The sequence below is a fragment of the Boleophthalmus pectinirostris genome, unplaced genomic scaffold (genome assembly GCF_026225935.1).
Source record: "Boleophthalmus pectinirostris isolate CB_2022bp ecotype Guang Dong unplaced genomic scaffold, ASM2622593v1 HiC_scaffold_16, whole genome shotgun sequence".
In the NCBI taxonomy this organism is placed as follows: domain Eukaryota; kingdom Metazoa; phylum Chordata; class Actinopteri; order Gobiiformes; family Gobiidae; genus Boleophthalmus; species Boleophthalmus pectinirostris.
This window is the reverse complement of record NW_026571095.1, coordinates 18,685,289-18,711,841: the sequence shown is the minus strand read 5'-3', so window position 1 is coordinate 18,711,841 and position 26,553 is coordinate 18,685,289. Positions and strand designations below refer to the sequence as shown.

Sequence of the window (26,553 nt, the reverse complement as noted above, 5' to 3'; positions counted from 1 at the left end):
AGAATTCAATGGATTTAGTGATTTAGAGTGAGATTGAGAGTTTGGTAGACTTATGTTTTGTTGTTTCTGCTATAGTTATCTGAATAACTGTAACATATGTTACGTTAACATACCAGACACCTATTCAGCCTGTTGTTCTCTATTCTATTGTTATTACTATAAATTGCCTTTCAAGATGAAATGTTGGGTCCTGGTCTCTGATTTTATAAAATACATTTCCCCCAAAAAGTGTGACTTATAGTCCGGTGCGACCTATATGTTTTTTCTTCTTCATTACGCATTTTTTAGCTGGTGCGACTTATACTCTGGAGCGACTTATAGTCCGAAAAATATGGTAAAAACATTTACTTGCATTTGTTTTAATAGAATGTTTGCTCCAGATATCTTCATGACCACATATTTGTAACAGGGTTTGGAGAGCCATATGCTGTGATAAGGTGTCCCCATTACCTGCTGCTTTTGTTGTTACGGTGACGAGCAGTCTAAACAGGATTTCCTGACCATTGTCCTGAGACTATAAAAAGCCTATTTGATTTGGCTAAATACAGGAAATGTCCTCTAGCAATATGACTGTGTAGGTAGTATTTTTAGCTGCGCAAGACACAATAAGAAGTAAACTTGTCACGTTGGATATTTAGTACTTCATGATGTTGTGTATTGAACTCCATAGTCACACACAGGTGGGTTACACGCTGTGCCCCTCTGATCAAGGACAATGAAGCGCCGGTCCACTCTACTCTACATTATCTCATCCAGCAGACACGTTCCCCTTTCTGGACTGACCTGAAAACATTACACAACAACAATGGAGACACATTGCACTTAACTGTCACGTACTAAATGTAGATCTGACCATTGATACAGGTTGCAGATTTCTGTGCTTTTTATGCTAATATTTTTTGTTATTTTGTTGTTGTTGTAGGTAAAAAGAAGATGGTCTTGTATGACAGCCAGGCTCCAGTTTGTCCGATCTGCCAGGTACTGCTGAGGCCAGGAGAGCTGCAGGAACACATGGAGACGGAGATGGAGAGGCTAGCGGCCATCTGCCTCAGGTATGAACTGCAGCACTACAACAGTTAAAATCGCTTGGATTCCAAATCTTAATGTGAGAGGTTTTTGAGTAGTTTGCAGGGTGTGGTTAATATATGTAATTACTGGGCCTTTACACCGAAACTAAAACAGTCACAAAGTTGAATATCTTCTTTGTCAGTAGTGTACAAGAGTGAAATCATGTTTTCACAATAGGTTTAGAAAATTGCATCATTATTCAATCCAAATATTTTTGGCCAGTTTGTGGACCCAGTCCCTACCAAATACAGTTAAAGATTTGCAGTTCTTAAGTTTGGAAATTCTTTAAAAACTGTGAATTTTCCATAGGGTTACATATGCCCCTACCCTCCACCTGAAATTATGACATCAAATTCTCAAACATGAATGCAACCTATTTACAGTTAGTGTTTAGCAGTATCAAAAAGACAACTTTAGTTCTATTAGAGTATCTCAGAGGATCATACATTTCACTTGACAGTAGGCCTAGACGTGCTTCCACTTGTGCAAGTTGAGTGCATTCTACAGTATACACAGACCACACAAGCCAAATGTCCTGTCCACAGCATGACTTGAAATACAAGCAAATCCTTTACATTAGTGCCTCATAAAGATACAGACACGGGCCATAGGCGAAGCGTTAATTCACTGTATGTCACTTCACTGTCTTACATTTTGCTTGTGGCTTGAGATTTTTGGTGCCATAAATCTGCATAAAAGGCAGAGGCACGCCGTCTACGTCATGCTAAATGTTTCCTACAGGGATTAGGATTCTGACCTTTGACCTCCAGTTCAGCGCAGTTCCCTTCTTCTCCTCACGCCAGCGGCACGGGCAGTTTTATGAGGGATAAATCAGCGGAGAGCCCTTTTAACGATGGGACACAAGCATTAGGATCCATATTTCACCGTGTCCACGTGCCTGGCTGTGTGTGTTTGTGTACTGTTCCATATAAGAGCAGAGTGGACGTGTTTGTGCTCTGACCTAGTGCCCAGCAAGCGCCCAGCTTTACGATAGTGGCCATTAACCTCGAGGAGCAGGGCAACAGACAGCCTCACCCCACGTAGAAATCACAACTCATTTAGCTGCGTTTATACATGGGACCTGCATCCGATGTGTACTACTATGTGAGCATTTTCCTGTGTACTAAATAGCTTTGTACTAAGTGTACTATATAGCTTTTCAGGTAGAGGATCTGCCACCTGTTTGTCTTCATTATGTTTTTCCATACCAGGAATGTTCCGTAGAATGATATTAAACTTATCTATTTCCATGGAGAGAAGCAGATGTCGGTACCATGCATGTTTTTTTATTTTGCCCTTCTGTAACTGAATGACAGGGATAGATCAGTCTAATGCCATAGTGGTATATTTCAGACAAAGCAATAATATCTCCATGGTTACAAACTGGCAGCACAGATACCTTGTACCTATTTATGAAAAAAACATGCTTCATAATTCCACACTAAATACTCTTGTTGCACTAGAACAATGGGAATATAAAAGGTGTGGTCACCCTGTCACTGAATAACACAGCGAGGTGTTGGTTAGATCTCCATAATTAATAAAGGTCAGACGTCTGCCCTTGGCTCCAGACTTTGTGGAACTCTGAAACCCCAAACCCACAAAACACATGTGGTTATTCCAAGAAAGAAAGACATCCCAACCTGAACCACAGCTACACATATACAAATCTACAGATATATTCACGGACAGGGGAGAGAAAGATTTGAAAGAACTCTTCTGTGGAGCAGCCTTATATCACACACAACTCTGTCTCCTCCCCTCGCTCTGCTCTGCATGGGAGCGGCCATCATTGAAAGTGACAGTGGGAATTTGGTCCAATTTGTACTAAATCTGGCTTTAATGACGACCAACGCGGGCCAAATGAAAGAGGTGCGCATATGGAAAGAAAGACGTGCATTGGCGTTAGACTATGTGCTAAAAATACCTGCTCCTCCTCGCACAGGCCTATCTCCTCTGTTCTGCTGTCAGCGGTCGTCACTGTGTGGATTTGATTACAGCGGGCTTGTTCATGGAGCGTGGATGCGGGTGTATGGACATGGAAATCACACACACTGTTGAGCAAATGGAAATCTATCAGGCCCTGTGCACCTCCGGAGGCTGGGAGGCCAAAGTCATCTGCATAGCTCAACAGCCACTATCACATAAAGGAAAGGAAAGAGGGGGTTCCACTCAAAAACAGCTATGCAGAAATACAAAATTGAAATTAAATATATATATATATTATATCCTGTGAATAGTAAACTGTACCCAAAATGGTACTTATTAAAAAATAAATAAACTGGCATTCATGATTCCCATACAAAAGAGTATGAACAGTTTCCTCATTAACCCAACACATTTAAACTGGCCCATCCCCATATGCAGCTTCTCTGTATGTTTGTCTCACTTTGCTCTCTCCACTATGTACTTTGACGTGGCAGGCGGCTGGAATACCCTGCCTTATAACCTGCACCATCAAAAATTCATGGAAACAGACAAGACCAGGGAGACGCATTTCCTTTCATCCGAATTTCTTTATGTCGACTGGTCTTCATTCCTTACTACAGTTTTCCCCGACTTTTTTTAAACTGCTTTCATCTCTCTATCAGCATCTTCTGTCATTCTGGCAATTTTCCCCAAGCGTGGCAGGCATGCAACCTATGTGTCTCCCCCTTCTTTCTCTAGTCTCTGCTTGACACTGTCAACAAGCAGGTGTAGGGGCGCCTGTTATTGTTGATGCCTGGGCTCGGGCGGCAGGTAATGAATAAAAGGGGATGGGGGAGAGATAGGAGCGCAGAGAGGAGCACTGGCACATTCCCCTGCATTACACGGCAGCTTGACTGTGTCACCCATGTTTACTCTCTTTGTTGGAGAAAGGTGGGGCCACATGTTTTAGATGCAAACACACAAACGCACAAAGGTGTTTGTGCTATTTATGTTCTATACAAAGTGGGAAGCATAGTGACAAATTGGATAGCATAATGGTATTGTATTCTGTTCTTTGTTAAACTTGTTAGTAGTGATGTCAGTATATTTTGGTTAATCAGTGATTGTGATACAGGCCTACTATACTGTTTACAGGCCACAGTAATAAAATAAATGAATAAATAAGAATATTTCACTTATAAACATTGATTTAAGAAAGTCACATTGGCTTCTAGGTGAATGCTTAACTTTCCATTGATCACTGTGAATGAAAGTAAATGACAGTTTTTTTGTTTCTTAATACAAAATTGCTGTTCATTCCTACTTGATTCCTACAGTTTTTTTCTTTGTGCTTTGTACAGTGATTTGTTCCTTGTACTAAAATTAAGTAATTTAAAGGAAATTATATAAGGATAAGGAACAAAATAGCACTATACTTTGACAAATGAAAAGACTACCCATCTGTATCTATCTGTATCACGAGCAAGAAATACTGAAGAGTGAAAAGTGTCCAGTTTTAAGACCATTATCTCAAACTTTGGCTCAAATGCTCTCATCCCATTTTGTACCTACTGTGTCTTTTTATTCTCAGCTAAGTGACATAAATATGGCTTCTTATTCCTATGATCCACTCGTTCAGCCATTGAAAAAGAAAATCCCTTCTCTCCCAAGCATGCTGTCAGATTAGGGACCTTGCACAATTGGGTGAGTGGTCTGTCCCTCTCCTCTCTCCTCTCTCCTTTCTCCTCTCTCCTCTGTCTCTCTCTCGCTGCTTTACTGCCCTGTGTGTATATCTCATGTGTCGGGGGCGTGTGGAGTGCTAACAGGCTGTCAGAGGAGAGATGACAACCGTGTCCTATGCTTTGTCAATGCCAGGCCTGTCACAACACTGGGAAAAAACTCAAAGAAATGTATCTCTGTGTGTTTGTGGAAAAGTCAGAAAGTGTATCTGATAACCTCATGAACACAGAATAGATGTGTGTGTTAATTGTTGCCCTGTAATCAGAAGGTTGACAGGTATATTCCAGTGCCAAAGACTTCATGTAATTTGGCAATACATTTTACCAACTTCATATTGTAATTATGATGTAAGTAACCAATTATTTTCTTTTGTTCCATTGCAGTAAGAACCCTTCACCCAAGGATGGCATTGTAACGCCTGGAACTCCCAAGGTATGTCTCCTCTCTTTCATGTACATGTACATTACAAAACATCACTATCTGAACCACTATAGTTTCCCCTCAGTGCACTGAGGATATGTCAGTTTGTCACTGTATGGGTTATGTCATATCTCATAGCCATTCCTCTAGACCAGTCTTCTGTGTCCAACAGCAACAGGCCAACAGTCACTGCACTGCTTTGAGCCAATTAGAAGAGTTTTGAATGGACTAAAATATTCCTTATACCAAAAATAGTGTCAAGCTATGCAATCTAAGACTGACGTGTTTCTTTGCACTACATTCTGAAAACACAACTTAAAATTCAAAGTTTATGTGTCTTTATATGTACATTATATGAACAGCAGTGACTGAAGTGCCTTTTCCCTAATGTGAAGGCAATGGGCACAGCAGCATCTGCCACACCCTTTAAAGTTCTCCAACTTCTTTAATTTATATACATTTTTAACACACTTTTGCATTTTAAAACCTTATTTTCTTGTAAATTACCCCCAAGAAGCAATTCTGTGTCATCAATACTCGTTATACTAGAGGATAATTATTATTCCCTCTTACCTGTGGCTCTGACCCAGGCTTAGCTCTGCACTTGCGGCTCTGTGGGTGGGCTTGTTGCCGTGGGAGACAGACATGGTGGGGTGTTAAGAGTGAACCCCAGCCTTCCTCTGTGCCCGTGACTGTGCATGTTAGCACTGTTGTTTAGTATGCAGCAGTGGGCTATGGAAAAAGGAGAGCCTTGACCTGCGGTACACAGGCCTGTTGTCATCATATCCTTCATCTTCTGAGACATGGGCACCTGTTGGACCCAGGATTAACCCTGCGCACCCTCACATGTGCTGTTTGGACCAATTTGAGCTCTCCATGCTATGTTCAGGTGATAAGGTTAGAAAGAAAAATGTCAGGTATGCGGAGGGCTTTGGGAAACACGTTTAGTAAAGGTTTAGTTGCAAATGGCAATTGTGGCTTCAGTTGCTATACCGTGAGTGTTCTTAGCAAGTATGCAGTTGATTAGTTATCATGTTATTTCCCCAGTCATTAAAGGACCCATATTACACTGATCTGTCTTATAATGTTCCTCATCAAAAACATAGCTGGATTTGTGCTTTATTTAATTCATGCAGCTTTAACACAGCTTAAATGTTTGTAGTGGTAGGAGAAACTGAAACACCTAGGCAGACACAGGGAGAGCATGCACACTCCTCACAAAAAGTCCCTATGCCACCCAAAAGTCAAACCTTAGGTCTTCTTAATGTGAGGCTGAAGAGCTAACCTCACAATCTAAAAAGAAACACCAATAAAAGCATTTACCCCTGAACTAGAAGACCTCATAGTTTGAGTCAAGTGCCTTGACAGAGGAGTACAATCTCTGCTTCCTTTGTTTCTCCTTATGATTCTCTAATTGGCTGCTCCAAAGGGACACCATTCCAACATCTTTATTCACAATCTCTAGTTAAATGTCAAACTCCAGTGATTACACTTGAGCATATTCCCATAATGCCGCAGGTAAATGATTCCTGACCTTTTTAAACCAGTCTAAAAACCTATCCTCACACATACACACACATTTACAGCTGGACATATAAGCTCCATGCATAATATCCAATTTACAGTGGCACCAATGGAGGCTGGTCATTTGTCACATATTATTATTAGATTACTGCTGTCGAGCACTTAAGCCTCTGCTCTGCCCCTTTCCACTTGATTAATAGGAGCCGACTGTAAATACAAATATTTCATAGCCGCCTCGTAAAAGAGCCAGCACAAGCACACACAAGCATATAAAGAGGGTCGAGCCTTATAAAATAACAATATGAATCATTTCTGCTGTCTTCTTATAATAGTTTTGTTCTTGAAAAAGTCCCATAATTGTTCTTTGCGCACTGAGATCTGATCTTGTTTTAGATTCAAACAATGGAAGAACTACGATTAATCCTACTGATATTACTCAATTCCTTATATGACAAATACTACAACACATAATAATATCAGCACTACTATTGTATTCCCAACTCTTATATCACTAAAACTTGCTGATAAACTAGAAAGAACCTGTCAAGTAATTTAGTGTTTTATTACATTTCTATTAATGAAATCCTGAAAAACTTTGAGGTGTAATTGCACATTTCTCTGTACTGTATAAGTGTTGTGATTTATAGCTGGACTGTAGTTCCAAATATGTTTCCTTGTGGATCAATAAAGTTTGTCCAAGTCTAAGTCTAAGGAGAGTGCCCCATAATGTCAGAAGCTGTTTTTAGATGTTTACCCTCCTGTCCCCTCTCCTTTTTCCTCCTTCACTCATTCTTCCCTAACTCCTCTTAACATCCCATAAACATTACCTTTAATCAGTGGAAGGGATTTTATAGACAAAGTCACTCGGGTTACAGTCAACAGCAATGACGTGTTACTGTCTGCTTTGGTGGCAACACAGTAGCCTCCAATTCTCCTGAGGTTTCCTTGATTGAGGCTATACCACAAAAATGTATGTGGTTTATTTTCAATTTTCAAGCTGTACTGAAGCAGATGTAAAGCTAAATTGTAACATGTTGTCAAATGTATAATTGCATGTATCTGATATCGAGATATTTTTTGTCAAAAGTACCTAGACTTAATCATAGGTGTAATAAAGCTATGACCAAGTTTCCCTGATTCCTGAAGGGACAGAACTGGATGAACAGCCACACCTTGAACTAACTAGAATTAAGGATCATTTTGACATTTTCAAAACATTGCCTCATACTTTTTTACATTAAGATACAAACTATCCAACCCAGAGCCTCAGTGGAATACATTGAATGGTATCCGTGTTGCCTAGAGAAGATTTATTTCCCAACATGCAGCATTACTCCGGCCTTGTCCATGTTTATTGATTATGCGGCTGTCAAGTAAAGACATGCAGCTCCTATTGTACTCACAGCCTGGAGGTGATAATATAACATGCTTATCTCCATTTAGAAAGCATTTTATTTCCCTCTCCTCCTCCTCTCTCTCTCCACAGTCGATGCTGTTGTCGGTGCACATCAAACGTGAGGGTGAGTCTCCCGTGGTCTCGCCGCTGTCCTCTGAAGACGCCCATCACTCGGACAGATACCAGGTCATTTACTCACACCACAAGCAAAGAAAAAATGTGAAACATATAGGCTATAGGTTTGTGTATATAAGTCATAGAATGCACAATTTGAAAAAAAGAACTAAAAACAAGTTGTAACAAAGAGAATGAGAGCTGGAAATATTAATTGCATCTCTATAAAAAAATTATATTATTTAATAAAGTTTAATTGGAAACATTAAATAGAGAATTAGTATTGATAGAATGATTTTCAGACCATAACTGTACGTGAAAAATGCTGCATATGGAGAAGTAATCTGCAATATTGCAAATTGGATTAGTTGGTAAATGCTTGTTGCCACATAATTTTTCCATAACAACCAATAAAATACAGTATTTTTGTGTTGTTTATAGTATTGTAAAATTGGTGTGATCAAATTCTTTAATATTACATGCCCCGACTTATTCAGAATTGTATTTGTTGTTTGTTATCCGAAACATACTCAGACTTTATGTTTGGAGAGTTTTTAGTGATGATTAATGTGCAGCAGGACTATATTGTTAACTTGACCAAATGGCCAATTCCTGAAGCTTTTATGTCTTATATTCATCAAAGTTTGTTGGAGTAATTCTTGGGACTGTGATGTATTGCCGGGTTAAGTGGGTTTCCCCCCTTACACCATAAAATTAGAACTATTAAGTCCATGCAGACATTACATCCATACGTTGGGGATGACACAGCTCATAAAAGCCTTAGAGCAATAAAGCACATTTTCTCATTAAGTGAAACTGCTGAAACCACCTTATATTTTACAAATGATAAAGTCAATGGTCACTCTTTTTACCACCCTCCAAATGAAGCATGAATGCCAACACGCACCTTTTATGTCTTTGCCAGTGTGTCTTAGGGACACACTGGCATAATTTTGTCATCTCTTCAAAACTGCATTTTTTTTTTTTCAATGAGACAATAGCATAGACTTGAAGAAGTGATGCACTTCAGTCAGCAGCATAGCATATATCCAATAACTATAACTAAAATAGCATACTATATCCTATAACTATAAGATTTTTTTTTTTCCTTTTGGTAGTTCAAATTCTTCTAAATAATGTGATTCATGTTGAAGTACAAAGTAGGCAGAGATATCCAAGTAATGTAAAGAAAGAGTAAAACAGTAAGAGTAACTGTTTGGATAATAATTGGAAGTATTAGGAATAACAGAACTTATATCATGTTTATCTGAATTTCATTTTAATAATTTGAAATAGTAGATGGTATATCCAAATACAGGGAAATTGGGCTTACATAAATGTATCCAAGATATGAAACTAGAAATACAGATATAATAAATACGTTAGTATTCTAAATACATTTAAGGATCTACAACGTACCATGCAACGTACACGCTCCTAGCTTGTGAAGGAAATGAGAAATTTTTATGTGAAAGTATGAGAGCGTGTATGAGAGGCAGCTCCTAAAACGCGATGCTTCCCCCTAGTGGCCAAACCGGGACATGCACGTGATGGTTTTGTACATTTCCGGCTGCATTCGGTCACATGACCAAAACAAGCCAATATGGCGTACTTTATGATTCCTGTTAGCTCAGTCGAGCGCTACTTTCAATCCTTTTCCATCCATTTATAGTCTTAATGCCGCACACTTTTGCTTTTATGCGTAATATCTATGGAAGCATTGGATTAATTTGGCGCAAAGAGCTTGAGCGGCAGTAAATGCGGCTGTGAGTGAAAGCTAACAGACATGGAGGAGGTGCAGAAGACGAGAGAAGTAGGTCCAATTGTTTACAGAGCACAATCCAGTGTAATCTCATAGCAAAAAAGTGATGTTTTCCCTTGTTACCAGGTTATAAAGAGTCTCTATTACCCCATGCTTATTTTCTGTTTCTTCTTTACTTGTTTTGCAGACGTTTTTACGGGTTCGGGCGAACAGACAAACGAGATTGAATGGTATGTATACACATCTATCGATTGATTAGGATGATCATTTTGTGCACTATTTAATGCACTTAATAACGGAAGGAAAGGCCACCTTTTAGCTTTCTTTAACATAGTGAAATACTTACAGCATTACTAACTTTATTTTGAATAAGTTTTTTTTCCTCAAAGGCCTTGGCAAATTGCATAGATTTAGAGTTTATATAATGTTCAGCTGGTAGATGGCATAGTTATTTTAGTTGGTAAGAACTGTGGAAACTATAAAAGTCACAGTTTCTGTGGGTTAAAACTGCATGTTATCCTGAAATCAATGTGGACTTCACATATAGTGTAGAGTTTACACTGATATTAGATTGTTAGTCTGTAATTAATTATATTTAGTGGTTATATTATTTGCCTGGGGGGTATACATACCTGTCCTGAATAGCTTGCTTTTTGCTATTTTCATTCTTACATTTTTAGCGTTCTGACCCCCTTGTGTCAGTCCATTCCTGCTGTTAACAGTAAGAAAAAAGAAGGGGGCAAAGAAAGCCATTCTGTTAAACTAAGTGTCTGTATACATGGAGTGGCATGTTAAGCACAGACTTCGACTTAGACATACTTTTTTGACTCACAAGGGAAATTACTTGGAAAGGGAAGGAGAGAGTTTTCATGAATATATAGTATCTGAGTTTTAATATGATGTGTTTTTTTTTTCTGTGTCAGCTCGTATAGGCAAAATGAAGAGGAGGAAGCCGGAGGATGGGGGCCAGGTATGTCCTCTCTGCAGTGCCCCTTTGACTGGGAGCGAGGAGGAGATGAGTAGACATGTGGAACAATGCCTCATCCAGGTAGTACTTTCTGGGCCTGGACCCCCCGGACAGTTCTTCAGTCCTTCCTCTTGTAGACCAATCAGCTCATTGCTTTCTCCTTTTTCTCCTCTTTAAGACTCTATAATGACCTTTCCACCAAATCCAGGCTATGCATCCACATTATATGAAATGTATGTGAAAGAGTTTAGCAATAATAACACACAATGCCTCAGTATACACACTGACGTAAATGGGTCAAACCATATATTGTGGATTCATTGTCTATCTGGATCTTGTGTCAGTTTTTAGATACTTTCTTAGCTTTCTGCACCTCAAATACCTGACCATTACAACTAATAATCATTATTCTTTTCCTCCTTTCAAGAAGTAGATACACCTAAAACAACATTATGTAGTAACTACTTTTTTTGGAAATGTTCTTGCAGTGATATGTTTTTATGTTTTTGCCTGTATTTATTGTGAAATGTGGCTCTTTCTCAGCGTGAGGGTGCATTAGATGATGACTCCGTTGACATGGACGGTGAAAACGGCAGAGGCTTTGAAGAATACGAGTGGGCAGGACAGAAAAGGATCAGAGCTACAGCTTTGTTGGAAGGAGGTTTCAGAGGTACACATTTCTATTAATCCTATTTTTAATGACCTTGGATGATATATCACTGATTCTACTATAAAGATCAATGTTAGCTTTAAATCTACACTGGCTCAATTACCTTCTTGGTCTTTGTGCACCCATCTCTCCTTTACTTCTGTCCTCTGCATGCATGTTTGCCCTGATCTACAGTTTGTGAATCTGTCCAGGGAGCCTAATGGTGCCAGTGGTCTGGTGGCAGTGTGGGAGGGGGGTCTGGGTCAAGCCAGCTCAGCCTTGGCTCGGCCCTCCTCAGCCCTCTTTGCACAGGGAAGGAAAACACATTTAGCTGTGCAATTGACCCACTGGTCACCACTCTGTGCTTGTATGTGTGCCCAGAAATGCAATTATAGAACTGGATGGAGAGCTGGTCACCAGGGAGCAGAGCCAGTACAATCCTCCTGTAAACTCAGTCACTGTCAGAGGCGTATACAACTTCCTGTTGTAGTGTCCACATTAACTTTTTACTACAATATATGTTCAGTAATTTCTTTTAAATTGAAAAGAATATGAAGAAATTCTCTGATTAAAAAAAGTTTTAGCATTGTCTCTGAAGGGCAGCATACTTTTATAACTCTTGATTAATTCCATTGAAGCTTTATAAGTAAAAATGAAAGCTATGCAGATTGTCTTTGATCACTCTTTCCTCAGGCGATAGATTATTCCTTTTAGTTAAACACATTGTTATAAAGAGCCCTGCTGCGCTCCACCTGACTCCCCCTCCATCTCTCAGCCTGAGACAGAGAGGAGACAAGGCAGATCAATGCTGAAATCTCAGCTATACCAGACCCAGCTTTGGGGTGGAGGTGCTTTTGTCACCTGTCCACACTCTTAGCGTTGTTAAAGGAGCAGACACTGGACCCTTCTGCTGTGCACTAATGGGGCTTTCTGTGATGTGACTCAGATAACGGAGGTGGCTTGGAGAGACCCACATGAAACACACACATGCGCGCACTGCAGCAGCACACATACACACACACAACTCTGGGCTCTGAAGGTGGATTTCGCGTTGAAAGCTCTTGGTGTCTCTCACAGATGCGCTTGAATCCTAGAGGCTTTGGACGGGTGGGCAGCAAGACAGATAGATGTAGCATGGGGGGTCTCCTCAGCTGGAGAGATCCCTCTGTGAAGTGCCACCATCCGTCTCCCCCTTTGAGAGCGCTAAGAAGAAAGGCAGAGAACAAGCCTCTTAAGGGCCAGTGGAGAGGGGAGGGGCCAAGCAGCAAAATCGAACAAGATCAGTTTATGATTCAACTCTGTCTGAGGACACTTCCCTGTGTCTCGCAGCAGCTTAGCCCGCTTCAAAGAACATAATAACACAGACGCAGACTGCTTTATCTCTCAAGCAGACTGTCTGTCTCTATGTCTGCTCTGTCAAGTGAAACTAGACTTTAAGCTCAACTTCTTGTCTTCTTGGACCTATAGAAGAATATTAGCATGCGATTTACTTTTTCACTTGCTTAGATCTTTTCTTGCAGACTTTTCCAATTTCATTATTAAAGTTGTAGTAAATCAAACTGTACACAAATGTATGAATTAAATCTTGAGTTAGAGCCATAGTCAGACTGGTGAGCAAATCTTTAGACTTGATATCCAGCTGTCCTTGGAGACAGAGCAGTTGAAGATGAGGATTACTGCAGGTGGAGACGTCCCAGGGGGGACTGAGTCGAGCAGAAATCTCTCTCTTTGTAAACACACTTCAAACATGGCCGTCTCATGCCTTTGTGTCTGTGTCCCTCTCCTCATCTTGCGCTCCCCATCTGACCTGTATATGGCATAAAGATAGTGCAGCGACCTTTGACCTTTTCCTCTTCGTTTTTAAGCAAGCCTGATAATTGCTATGGTAACAAGAAGTCACCAAGGTCGCTCAAATGGTTGATCTGAGCTGTCAATTGCGCTTGTAAGTTCAGCGATGTTGACTGCTGCCTCAGATCTGAACCTTGCACTTTGTCATGAACATGTTTAGGGTATGCAGATGAGGCACATTACAGTTCCATTGCTTTTGCACAAGTCATGAACTGTTAGATAAATACTGAGCCAAAATGTCATTGTATAAATGTGTGTAGGTGTCTATTGATCCCTAGATCCTACTGCTTATCTTAACACATTTTGCAGAGAAATCATATTTCAATCAAGTTTTTTAGGAATTTATACACATAAATAAGCAAAAATATTTAAAAAGATAAATACCAAAATAATGTTGTAATAATTTTAAACACTGCACATTGCGGCTGCAAAGAGGTAGAGTAGAGGAGGGGGTTTCTTAATGTGAGTGAAAGCCACTTGGAGTGGCTCTGACCTTTCCCTGGCCAGATTAGATTGGCCTGCCAAGACTGCTTAGAGGGACAGATAGAGGCACCACGGCAACACACATGAGCTCATAGCAATCGGCGTACATGTATGCAGAGCTTAACAGAAACTTGCTCATCATGGAGTTAAAAACTGTAATTCAACCATCACACATAATACTATATACAAATAATAATAGTTAAACGTACACTAATTTACCTTTCTGATGGATGATTCACTTATTACATTACCCAGACCCAGCTTTTGGTAAGAATACATGCTTTCAATTTCAAAGTGTCTTTGAGGAATTAAACACCTATAACTGAGTAATTGCAAAAAAAAAAGTTTTAATGCCACAGTATATTACAGGCAAAGCATAAACATCTCCATAGTGGCATTTTTCTCACCAGAAAAGTTACATTGTGTACCTTTACAAAATAAGTGGAAAAGTTAGTCAAGCTGCACTGATAAAGTATAAAATTCAACAGTTCACTAAAAGCTATAATCCTCTTAACAGATTGAATCATGCAAGTTTCCATATGTTTAGTTCAGCTGTCGTGAGCATATAAAAGTTAAAAGCTCTTTTTTATTCGATCACTAAAAACCACGGCCCTGTTGTAAAAGGGCTTTGCATAGGTGCTGTGTTTTATCACGTACTCTCTTAGTGTGAAAGAGAGTGGAATGAATTACAGAAGCTGGAGTACAGACAGGTGTTTGAAATCCCACAAAGAGAAACTGTCCTAGCTGATGTGAGTGAAAAAAAAAGTGTAGTGGAAAGTTGATTTTGGTGCTCTTGTCCTGTCCAGATCAAACTACTCAAAGTGCAAACACAAAGTCACAATATTTTCTGCAGACTTATTAAGTTGAATTGAACAGATGAACTCTACATTGTCTATATTATTTCTAACTTGTCATACTATCCGTCTAAACTACCAGGCCAGACTGGGCCAACATTAACACATACATTTAAAATTATCATTTTTTATTTCGTTTTAATACAAACTTTCTTGCCTGTTCAATCTGAAATGTAGTACATTTTCAGTGCAGATACTGTAGTAAACATACTGTTGAGGGAAGTTGAAGTTTCAGACACACACTTCGACAGGGGGTAGAAGCAGATAGCTGTCAGCGCTGCCCGGCTCCTGCGTGGCCCCACTCCCACTCTTCTCTAGTCCAGTGGAGAGCCGTAGCAATTGGGATAGGTGTAAATAAGACTGCTGTCAGGCCCTGTCACCAGCCGACACGCACTCATTCACCTTTAAGTGTCACACGCATGCACACACAGGCACGGCCCTGGTCTGGAGCTGTTGGAAAGATGTGGTTTAAGTGACAAGAAGACAGACACGCACCTTTAAGGAGTGGGAGACACGGCCCTAAGTGACACAGGGACAGGCGCCTTCAAACAAACTCCGAGGAGACGGCTGTAAGTGACGGGGTGCACAGCCAGATAAGTGGAGCTGAAGGGAGAAGTCAGGGCGCGCTACCGGGTTTGTCTGAGCGTTCATCACTGGGTTTATAGAAATGCCAATCAAATGCGAGCACATATAGATATAGTGTGTGTGCGAGGAGCTGGAGGAGATTGACGGGTAAAACGTTGGGCTTAATCAGAAGTCTAAATTCTGTCTCAGCCCAAAGCTTGTCTGAGCGATTGTCATCCATTATTGGGAGAACTAAATTGTGAGAAAGTTGAAGTCTTGAATAGTAACTCTTTAGCTGTTTGCTGGGCTATCTATCAAACCTATTCGCATTGGATAAAGAGCATGATCTGTTTTTTCATAAAGATGGTAACACTAATAATGTGACAAGTTAAGATAGTCTAACTCACATAATGCAATACTATTAATTCCTCCGTTTTTATATTTACTTTGACTTGTACAACTTCACTTATTTCACTACTTTACGACTTTTTGAAAATAACAATATGATATCTTCTCTCCACAGGAACAGGTTTCGCCACTTGCAGTATCAAGGAGAGCGGTGCGGACAGTGACGCAGACCTGGACGTAGACGGAGATGACACTTTGGAGTATGGCAAGGCTCAGTACACAGAGGCTGACATCATCCCCTGCTCCGGGGCAGGCGAGGACCAGGGAGAAGCTCGGGAACGAGAGGCGCTACGTGGAGCAGTACTCAAGTATGAGACCTCACGGGTTCATTGTGGACAATAGCTAATTATGAGACTATTGTAAGACTTTTGTTTGTTTTTTCTAGTGGTGGGGTGCCTTCTAATAGAATAACTCCTGAGTTTTCAAAATGGGCTAGTGACGGTAAGGTTTCATGCATTCATTTATTATAGCACAATTTTTGATGACCCCTACTAATACTTGAATTGTCTTGTGTGTAGAAATGCCTTCAACGAGCAACGGGGAAAGCAGCAAGACAGACGCCAATACCCCCTCTTCTTCCTCCTCTGCCTCAAATGTCCCACGAACTTGTAAAAACAGCGAAATTGAAAAGTAGGTTTCTCATACATGTCTACCACAACACAACTACATGGCGGTTTTCTAAGTACTGGTCTCTATTACAGTGTATGTTCAGTTGTACATTTAAATGGTGGAATGAAGACTCTTTCCTGTTTTACATTTTTAATTTGAAATTAGAGATGCACTGATCCAGCTTTTGCAGTTCGGATACTGATTTCGTTACTATATCTTCAATTATATACCAATACTCAATACCCGAAACCAGCATATAGTTCCTTAAAACGAAAACAAAATAAGACAACACAGATCCAAACATGTTATGGAGCTATGATTAATCCAACAAGTAACAACAACTTTATGGAAATAAAAGTTCAAACATAATGAGACTTTCTGGATCGACTACGACCAGTAAATACTCTTATTATATCAATTTATATGTCCAACCAGGATATCTGCGGAACTGATATTAAGAAGCTGAAATCCTATCCAGTTAAATTCTACTATCAATGCCGATATCCGATCCAGTATTGAATCAGTGCATCCCTATTTGAAATGTAGTTTATTTGTGTTTACTTACAATCACATCTAATCAAACTGTGGACTCCAAATTCATCTTTCATGCTTTAGATCATAATGTACAAAAATGGCAGTGTTCTATTTCCTTATGCATTACACCACAAAGTTGCCGTATTCAAGTCCTTCACCTGTTTGACATACCCCTTAACACCCTGTCCTATCCATTAGTCCTTCGTCTGTGTCAAAGGCCTGCACTCTGGAATTTCCTCATTTCCATCTCCTCATCCATATTCCACCTGGAGTAAACAATCTAACATGGGGAGACTGGGCCTGCTGCATAGGTAATAGAGGTCAGCTCATTGCAACAGAGTAGTCCTGGCATCCGACACAGAGAAGAGAAAAGGGGATTTGGTTGATTGGTTGCTTCTGCATGTCTGGCATATTCCTCTGTCCTTTTGCCCCATACAAGCACAGCTCGACTCAGCCAGGGTCACACGCCTCTCCTCTCATCTCTTTATTTCTTAAAGTGTTTTTCTTTGTTGTCTTTGTTCTTTTTAAAGTGATGTTTTTCCTTTTTTCATTTAAACCCTGTAGTCTTCAGTCATACAGTTGTATCTTATTGTATAAGAATAATATACCAAATTAAAATAAGAGGCCCAGACCCCAGCCCTGGTTAGCTTTTACGGTCATATTGGAGTTGACATCGAAAATATGTTATTTTCACAAATAAATGAAACGCTGCTATTTATATATTAAATATAAATAAATTTCAATAAAATGCCTTTGTTACATAAAAAGTGGAGGTTTTAGTGGGCATCCTGAGCTAACCATGCCTTAATATAGACATCCATTTAAAGATGCCCACCTCGATGGAGAATGATTGCACTGGAACAAGCCGTCAGCTGGCTGGCTAGAACAATTCCCTGCCCTGCTCTTCTCCGCTCCCTATAAATGCATGCATTTGTAGAGCTTGTGTGCCCCTCCGTCCCCAAATGAAAATGAGATTTGTCTCCTTTGGTTACATTGATACATTGTGCGTGTGTGTGGCTCTGCACATGGCAGCGTTAGTGAAATCTCTGCCTCTGATCCCAGATGGGTAATGATCTGGTCGCCTCCCGGGGCATCCTCGTTCCCCTGCTCATTCCCCTGCAAGATAAATGAGCTCATACACACACGCACACACAAATACATGTACAACAAGCGCTCTTTCCCTCCAAGATAAATGGCCCTCCAATGCCACCAATGCGATTGCTGCCAAATTTGGTGCGCCAGCTGGAACAATGCAAAGAGATTTCCATGTGGTTTCTGCAAATAATTGAATCTGTCCTCAATTTGGAAGTGATGAAGCTAGATTTGAACCCGGCCACGCATAGCGCACACACCGAGGCTAACGCTCTGGCTGGTCCCTGCTTCACTGTTGTGTTGCAAATGCCTCTTATCCTCTTTCTTCTTGAAACTCTTCAAATCCTCCTCCTGGATTTTTTTAGCCACTTTCTGAACCACCCCCTCCGCCCCTGTTTTCTGGAACCAGCTCACAGAGCGGTGGGAGGCATGAAATCAATAGTGACTTAAATGTTTTATCATGGGATGTCAGTGTAGTTAAGGCGTCAGTTAACTGGGTGCACACAACCATTCCTTAAAAGATATTTCAAAGCCCATACATTTGAGAGTCACCTTCAAAGATGTATGTTTTAGCACTAATTGTAGAAAAAGATATTTTGAAATTAATGTGTAGTTTTGTTTTAAAAGTAAGAAGTAAAAGGCAGCAGAAATGTGAGTAGACAGTAGATTAAGACACATGGCTGATAAAGACAAATGGCAGAGGTCTTCTGCCCATGTACGCATAGACCTGTGCTAATGAAATGAGAAATGGCCTCGCACACAGCGCTAAATACAAGAAGCTAAAGCAATCTATCTGTCTCTGTCCAGCACCTGGGGCAGCTGTGGTCATAGGAAATACAAATTTCACTTTATATAAATTTGTTATCTATATTTTTCACACAAATACGGATTAAAAATAAGCCAAGGCCTGAGAAGATATGTTGGAAATGGTAGAGGTCACAGCATCAGTGCAGTAATGTCATAAACATTCCCAGTGCGTCTGACTTAAAGGGGTAAAATTAATTCCTAAATAGTAAATAAAATTACTTGTATTCCCCTTATATTCATGTTGATAAGTTTGAGAAGATCTGTTTTTACAGAGATGGGTGCTGAGGGAAAAGGAAGGCATGCAACTTCACAAATCACATAGAGCAGCCATCATTTATTTACATTTTTGCAGCTTTTCGTAATGTTTTCTAATATTTACCAGACTGTAGGGACTTCCTTCAGCGAAACTTATTGCTTCTGTAAGTAGGAATAAGAAGTGTACTCCTCTGCCTTAAATTTAAAGTTTCAGCACTGCACAGTGTAAGCGCTGTAACTTTGCTTCCCAGAGGGATATTAATGCTGTTTTTGTGGCTCCTGGTTTAGAGCTGTTAAAATAGGAGCAAGGTAAATTGTGTTTCTGTCTTGAACTCAAGGTTTTTCCTTTAGCATTTGTTGCTTGTTTCACACACTCCATCCCAATGTATCACATTTAATCTGTATCTATTTTTTGTACTCTGTTATTGTTCCTTATTTGGAATATGAATCCAGAATATGTGATTTGAATGAAAAAGTCTTTCATCTGCTTTTGCCAGTGTTGATATTGTAAGCAGAAAACCTCTTGAGTGGTACACATATTTTATTGTTCTTGTTAAAAATGGGACAGCCCAGTTGAGGGAGAGTCCTGTCTTGTCCTGTTCAGACCAGAGTCCAGTGCTTTATAAGCTAGCAGGCTAATCAAGCCTAAATGGCTTTTTACTAGCTCAGTTCTAATAAGATGTTTATTGGGCATGGACTGAAGGTAGGAGTCCCAACTAGTCTTTATAGACAAAAGGCATTAACAAAACTGACTTTCTCATGGAATCCTTATATTTTGCTAATGCAATGTTTTCAAAGGCTCCTAGTGTTTAAATGATAAGCCCATTGATAATTACCTTATTGATGATACATCATTACTATTTTAGAGAAAAACATCTTCATATTAGATTTTTACCATATTCTGGAACAAGATGCTTTCCTTGTGCTTCTTGGATAAAGCCATATCCTCAGTCACCAGTGCACCCCTCCTCTCTTTCCACTTATGGATCAATATCATAGATCACAGAGCTATCAGGCTGCAAAATGACCATATCACCATAAACACACCACACAGACTCAGCCTAGGAGAAGATGGCTGTATCTCTGTGAACACAAATGATGAGCAGTAGCAGCAGTCCTGTGGTCTGCCTATAGACTTTATTGATTCACTTATGGCTGCTTCATATGCTGGTGCACACTGTTAAATGCACATTTTCTCTTATTATGCTGCACATTAGTCAACGACTGCTTTGAGGTACAACCAGGACAGTACAATAAGAGAAGATTACACATGAATTTATAAACATCTGGCAGCGATTAGATTAACACTGCATTTTGCACAAATTTACAACAAAAACATACTACAAATACAAGTTGTGCATTAATTTCTCTTGCACTTTTTAAAGTTTTTAAATTACAGTGAACATTGGAGGAGTAAAATATAGACCTGCTTTTTATATAGATTATATTGTCATTTATCTCACTGTTATATTTAAATGTCAAAGTATGTCCAAGGAGTTAATTGCTGTAAAACACTTTATAAACCTACTTTCTCAAGTTTGGGTGTTTTTTCTCAATTATCTTAGTTTGTTTAATATAATTAAAGCCTTTATCATTTGCTGTAATTATTTCTTAAGTTTTGGCCTAATACAGTTATTCATGATGTTATTTGAACTAGTAGACTTGCCTTGCATTATTATATACATACTCTTCTATAACTTACTCCTGAGCTGGGACAGTCTCTGCATCTCTGTCAAGTTGCTGCTGCTGCCTGTGAGCAGAGCCTGAGCGGAGCCCACTATGGCATGGTGCAAAATCACTTTGAATGACAGACTGGATTGGACTGGCAAAATATGAGGGAAAAGTGATTAGCGCCACATCATTTGATTGACAGGGCAGGGAGAACTGTTGGCAAGGCAGGTCGCCCTGCCAATTCAGTGGTTGGGGAAACACTGAATTAAGTTATTGATAATTGGTTTGAAATATCAGCATTGACCATTCTTTCTGTCATGTTGTGCAGGGTAACGGAGGAGGAGTCCACAGCGACCACCATGGAGGCTCTGAAGGCCCGGATCAGAGAGTTGGAAAAGCAGATCCTCAGAGGGGACAGATACAAGTGCTTGATCTGCATGGTGAGCAAACAAAGACCAAATGTTTTTGATTATGTCATGATTATTCCATGTTTTATCAAGAGAAAGCGCATTTATGGAACCCATGAATAATTGGCAGAACAGTCTTATAACACTCTTGATGAAATATACTCTATGTATTTCCTGTCTGCATGTTGCTCATGTCATCTTTGATTTGAGTGTGAATGAACTGGGAGTTGAGTTGGTAGTTCTCATGATGTAATGTTTTTTGCACGGCTTTGCAAAGATGACTTGCTTTGCACCCAGACTTCCCTCTTGGCTCTTGTACACAACCCCCTCCCATTCAAGTGGTCTATTTGTGAAGGCATGCACAAACCCAACCTTTTTCGCCAATTTGAAATATCACGACAATCCAGCACACGTGAAGGTTAACCCAAAGCCCGGTGCTTGGGTGATTCTCTCTGCTTGTATTGATGATTGATTGGGCACACTGATCAATATCCTGAGCCACATGTTTAACCTTGACAAGAGCAGACAGTGTGAGGGACATAGTCAATATTCATGCACTTCGGATGCATACAATTCAGCCCCTGGCCCCAGCACCCCTCTCTACCCATCTGTGTTTGTGTGGTCTTCTTTCTGTCACGCGCACGTCCTGTCACACTTGAATCCTATAGACAGTGCAGCGTCGGCATCCTGGACCCGTGTGTGCGTCAGTTAAGCGGGTAATTACCGACGGCTGCACTTCCTAAAGGTCGGCAGGCGCCCGAGGTGACACGGAGGGCAAGGCACCGCGATCGATCACTCACTGCCCCGTGCTCACCGGGCTCCTTGCGCCTCATCTGTCACTGTCCCTCTCACACGCACCCAATCAGTGTCCACCAACCTGTCAGCACAGCCCCTCCAAAAGCCGCTAGTGTTATTCCAGAACAAGGGTTTTAGTTAATGAAGGAAATAAATTTGAAATAATCTTTTTGGAGAAATGCTCTTACCCTTTTTGTTAGGTAAGATTGCTTTTTTCTTTCAAGTTTACTCAAGCTTTTCTGTCTTTCCTGGGGCTTTGTTTCAGTAGCTTTTTTTGCCGTGGTCATCTGAACAGAGAGAAATACTTTTACGATTTTACAGTGAATAACAGTGGAAGATATTACTACTACTGAAGTTTTTCTTTTATTGACCTTTATTGATAACCCTCATCCAAATTGTACATAAAGTAAAGTCAAATCAATCATTTCATGTGTTGTTTCATTTCCTGTTGGCTGTGTTGTCTAGAGGCTTTGTCTGTCTGCGTGTTTCTGTTTACACGTCTTGTACTGCTACTGCTCAGTGCTGAATGTAAAATGACTTGAGCGAGCCGTTATGAATAGATGCCACCTTTAGCCCGCTCTCCTCTCCCGCCCTCACCCCTCCTGCAGCAGAGGAAGCCTGCTGTCCAGTCAGGTGTGGAGATCAAGAGCGTAGGGGCGTGGCCAGGGCCCCGGCCACTGACCAATGAGGTTGGAGAGAGGCCGCCTAAGTCCCTTCCCCTCGGCCTGTACTGCCTGTACAGAGGCCTTGTGATTGGTGGCTACGGCAGCGGCATAAAGAGGCTCCTCCCACAGCCTTTAAGGAGGGTAAGGCACTCCTCCCTCCTCCACCCTCCCCCCTCACCTCATGCCTGCTTCTTTTCTGAGAGGAAAAGAAAAGTGTACCCATCTGTGTGGGTCCAGTCATCGTTCTCCTCTTCCCCCTGTCTCTCACCTGCCTGCTGCCTGCCAAATGTCTGCTTGTGCGTGCCTCACAGGTTGCTTGTTTGATGCTGCTGTACGCCGTGGTTCTGGCTGTGTGGTCAGTGCGTGACTTGGCTCCTGTGGTCAGTGGGGCTGTGTTGTGCCGCCTGCTTAATTGTTTTTGCATGTGTGCTATAAGTAAACATTTACAATAACAATTCACATTTGTCATTTCAGGACTCCTATACGATGCCGCTCACCTCCATCCAGTGCTGGCATGTCCACTGTGAAGAGTGTTGGCTCAGGACTCTGGTACGCACTAACATACTACTACAATACATACTACTACAGTACATACTACACACAAACTACTAGCATACAATGACACACTAGTACACATCCAGAGTACTCTGCTTGCAGGGCTCTTGGTCACCACACACAGTTATTGCAGTCTCATTTCATACCTAGTACGTTTCCATGAGGAGTCGTGCCCATTGGGACAAACTAAAATGGAATATTCCTCAGATGACCTGTTCTCCGCTCACGCACACACACACGCGCACGCACTTGCACACACACAGCCTAATGCACACACTTCCTCTTCTCAATAGGCTCGGTTGAAATAGCACCCAAAAGGCTTGTTAAAATGCTGGAATAAAGTGGCCAGTGTAGCCTCCAATGAGCACCCCTGCGCCCCGGGTTCATACACACATGTACAGAGGTATTGTTGGTTATTAGTTAGCCTAATATATTCAGTAGTGTGTAATTAGCTGGTGCTAAAGCAGTTAATGGAGCACTGAAGAAATAGTGTTTGGTTGCTGCTGGGAGGATAAACAGTAGCCTAATTACAGTAGCTTTGACTGTGGGTGTTTTTCCTTTATTGTTCGTCACCTTATTTTGTTACATCTTATTTCCACTGTTGCAAGTTTTTTTTTTTTTTGCAACAAAGTTAAACACAACAAAATCCCTATTACCTTGCTATTAGCTCAGCGTGAATATATTATTAGAACAGTTTGAGTGTGCTGTGTACCTGCATGCTTCACTTACAGGTTTAATGTATGGTGCATTAAACTCATAGCCCGGAGACAGCTATTAAAACAGTGGGCCAGGCTGATCAAAGTAAATGCCAGGCAATCTAGTTAACATGAGTCCTGCCCCTCGCACTTTAACGAGCGCTGCATCTGGAGCACAGCGTGACGGGCACACACCCACACGCGCTGAACAACAGTACAAAGATGTGTGGGTAAACAAATGTACAAGTCTTGATCTAAACTTTTAGGAGAAATGAAAGCTGGGGCATTGTTTGGAAAATATACTGATGGGCTGCTATTTGTGTGCAAATGTGTGATGCATAACCAGAAACACACATATTACACATATACAAACAGTTTTCACTCAGTCATACCTCTTTCATTTTTTTCTTTACACATTTAAAGTTCTGTTGTTGGCCAGCTGGTACAGCAAAAGGCAGAATGTTTCTACTAACTGATTTTGTGTGTTTACTCAAAAATGGCACTTTAAATATTTGAAGTGAAGATGTACTCGTATGTTCCACCCTCTGAAGTGCCCTAAATTCTCCTCCTTTGTGCTAAATATCACACTTTATAGCTCCACATGGGAAGAAAGCAGATTTACGGACATTCTGTTCATGTTGCAGTTAACTGGAGAAATTGTACAAATTCCACTCAGCCATGTCATGTGAATGCCAGGTTTTTAGGGAAAATTTAAACAAATTTATAGAAACAATATTACATGTTATATATGCTGACTTACAACAAGATACTCATCCCATCTCACATATTATGCAAATGGAGAACAGAATTGAACCTTGCAAGTATTTATAGCTCCATTGTTAGTCTATCATCTGCTGAAAATGAAATGGGTAGCTTGCCTAATCAATAACTTGACAACAGACGCACAAACCAACCAACATTACTGGAGATGGTTAGAGTCCTAGGTGGAGGCATTAATATGTGGTTCCAGGAATATACTCCCAACCCTGGATGTGGTTATGGCAGCAGCAAAGACCACCCAGATCAAACAAAATTACCCTTTTGTTACTGATTATCACCTGATGGTTTACTACGGATGGCCCATGATCAAAGTGCTATAAAGGATGTTTAACATTACTTTGAATCATTTTACGAGTGCATTGCTCTACCATCAGTTTCTGTGTGAGTGGATCTTCAATGATTTAGTACTGAAACTATCTTGTTTCTTTGCAGGGTAATAAGAAGCTTTGTCCACAGTGCAACACCATCACCTCACCTGGAGACCTAAGGCGTGTCTATTTGTAAAAAGCACACCCCGCCTCCTGCCCTTTCCCTTCACTTTCCACCCACCATCTTGGATTTCATCGCCACTTCCTGATGCTCCTCATTTGTTTGTCTTTTTCCACGGCCTGCACTGGTAGCAAAAGACCCCCTCAAGACAAGAGTGCAGAGACTAGTAGACATTAATATGGAGGCTCTCTCAGCGGGTGGTTAAACTGTGCAAAAACTCAAGAAAAAGACTTGCGATGCCACCAGGCTGTGTCTATCCACAGAGGATTGGATTTTGTGCATTTTTTATAAAGTGATACCACACCAGGACCAGGACCTAAAGACTATCAACATTTGAGTGGTGCTGGAATGCCTTTCTGTTTAATAAGCAAGAACTGAAATTTAAAAAATGCTACTCAATCTAAACTGAACTGAGAAAAATGTCACCTCAAAAAGGAGTTTTGATGTTCATCTTCTATCTCCCCTTGTACCTCCTTCAAATCTTTTCTTTCCCTCTCATTTTGTGGTGTTCTAGTGAAGTAAAAACCAAAATGTCGCCCCTCTGAAATGCAAGCACATGTATTATAGTTCTATGTATGTTTACAATGTTGGGTGTAAATGACATAGAGTTCAAGCATACACACTTGTTAATAAAGAAAGTACCACAAGTTACTGTACCATCATCAGACTTATAATCTTTAGGCCCTGTTTTTACCTGTAGGTGAATGGGTTTGGGAATAATATTTGGGAAAAAATGGCTAGAATAAAGCCTTCTGTATTTTTTAAAAAGATTATTTGTCAAGTTTTATTTCACTGTACAGAAATTTAAAAGATTTCAGTAATTGATGGGAGACGCAATGTACTTTTCGGCCTCTCGGTCAGATGATGTCAGAAGATTTGTAACAATAACTGTCGCCCAAAACAAGAAAATAATCGAACTGCTTTGTTATATCACGCCACCATTTCTTGCTTCTAATTTGGAAGAATGCACTCAGAACCATAGTCTTACTCTTTTGCTTTGCCCTTAAATGTCTCCCAAGGATTTTCCATAATTCTTCTAATACCGCATTGCTGCAAAAATCCCAAATGTTGAATCTGGAAAGGCAGCTTCTTTCTAGCTATAAAGTGGATGTAATGGCAACCCCCCCGAAATCTACAGTGGCAGCAGCAGCCCAGGTGGTGGTGTGCTTGTGTTTGTAAAACTGTATTCTGTGATGTCTGTATTGTTGTAAAAAATGCTGAAAAAAGACAAAAATAAAACTTCTCAAATACCGTGAGTAGTCTCTTCACAGTGTATATGAGAAACATAAACTGCAAAAAAATGTTTAAATAATAAGCATTTAGGTATTTAGGTTCAGCTTTTTAGTGCCTTTATTCATGTAAGTGGTTCAAATTGAGCCTTCACCCTCTGTAGAGTGAATGACAAATCAGTTCAGTTGCTTTGTAAATATCTAAAAATAATCTGACATCTATTAGCATACTATTACATGATTATACGTGTACTTTTGCACTTAT

At 40.4% G+C, this 26,553-nt stretch overlaps 1 protein-coding gene across 4 annotated transcripts in view; it reads left to right on the top strand.

Annotated features, from left to right (window-relative positions):
• rnf220a (ring finger protein 220a) overlaps window positions 1-26,315 on the top strand; it is a 129,285-nt gene extending 102,970 nt beyond the window's left edge. The window contains exons 3-15 of one of the 4 annotated variants that reach the window (XM_055151845.1): window positions 923-1,052; window positions 5,100-5,148; window positions 8,147-8,242; window positions 10,120-10,162; window positions 10,856-10,902; window positions 11,443-11,569; window positions 15,821-16,013; window positions 16,091-16,146; window positions 16,224-16,335; window positions 21,002-21,113; window positions 22,484-22,681; window positions 23,015-23,089; window positions 25,003-26,315. In XM_055151845.1, coding sequence (XP_055007820.1) covers window positions 923-1,052; window positions 5,100-5,148; window positions 8,147-8,242; window positions 10,120-10,162; window positions 10,856-10,902; window positions 11,443-11,569; window positions 15,821-16,013; window positions 16,091-16,146; window positions 16,224-16,335; window positions 21,002-21,113; window positions 22,484-22,681; window positions 23,015-23,089; window positions 25,003-25,074 — 1,310 coding nt within the window. In that variant the 3' untranslated portion in view covers window positions 25,075-26,315. Of the gene's footprint in view, window positions 1-922; window positions 1,053-5,099; window positions 5,149-8,146; window positions 8,243-10,119; window positions 10,163-10,855; window positions 10,981-11,442; window positions 11,570-15,820; window positions 16,014-16,090; window positions 16,147-16,223; window positions 16,336-21,001; window positions 21,114-22,483; window positions 22,682-23,014; window positions 23,090-25,002 lie in introns of all 4 variants that reach the window. The other 3 variants (XM_055151844.1, XM_055151846.1, XM_020936051.2) reach the window with 3 other exon arrangements.
• Window positions 26,316-26,553: the final 238 nt, after the last annotated feature.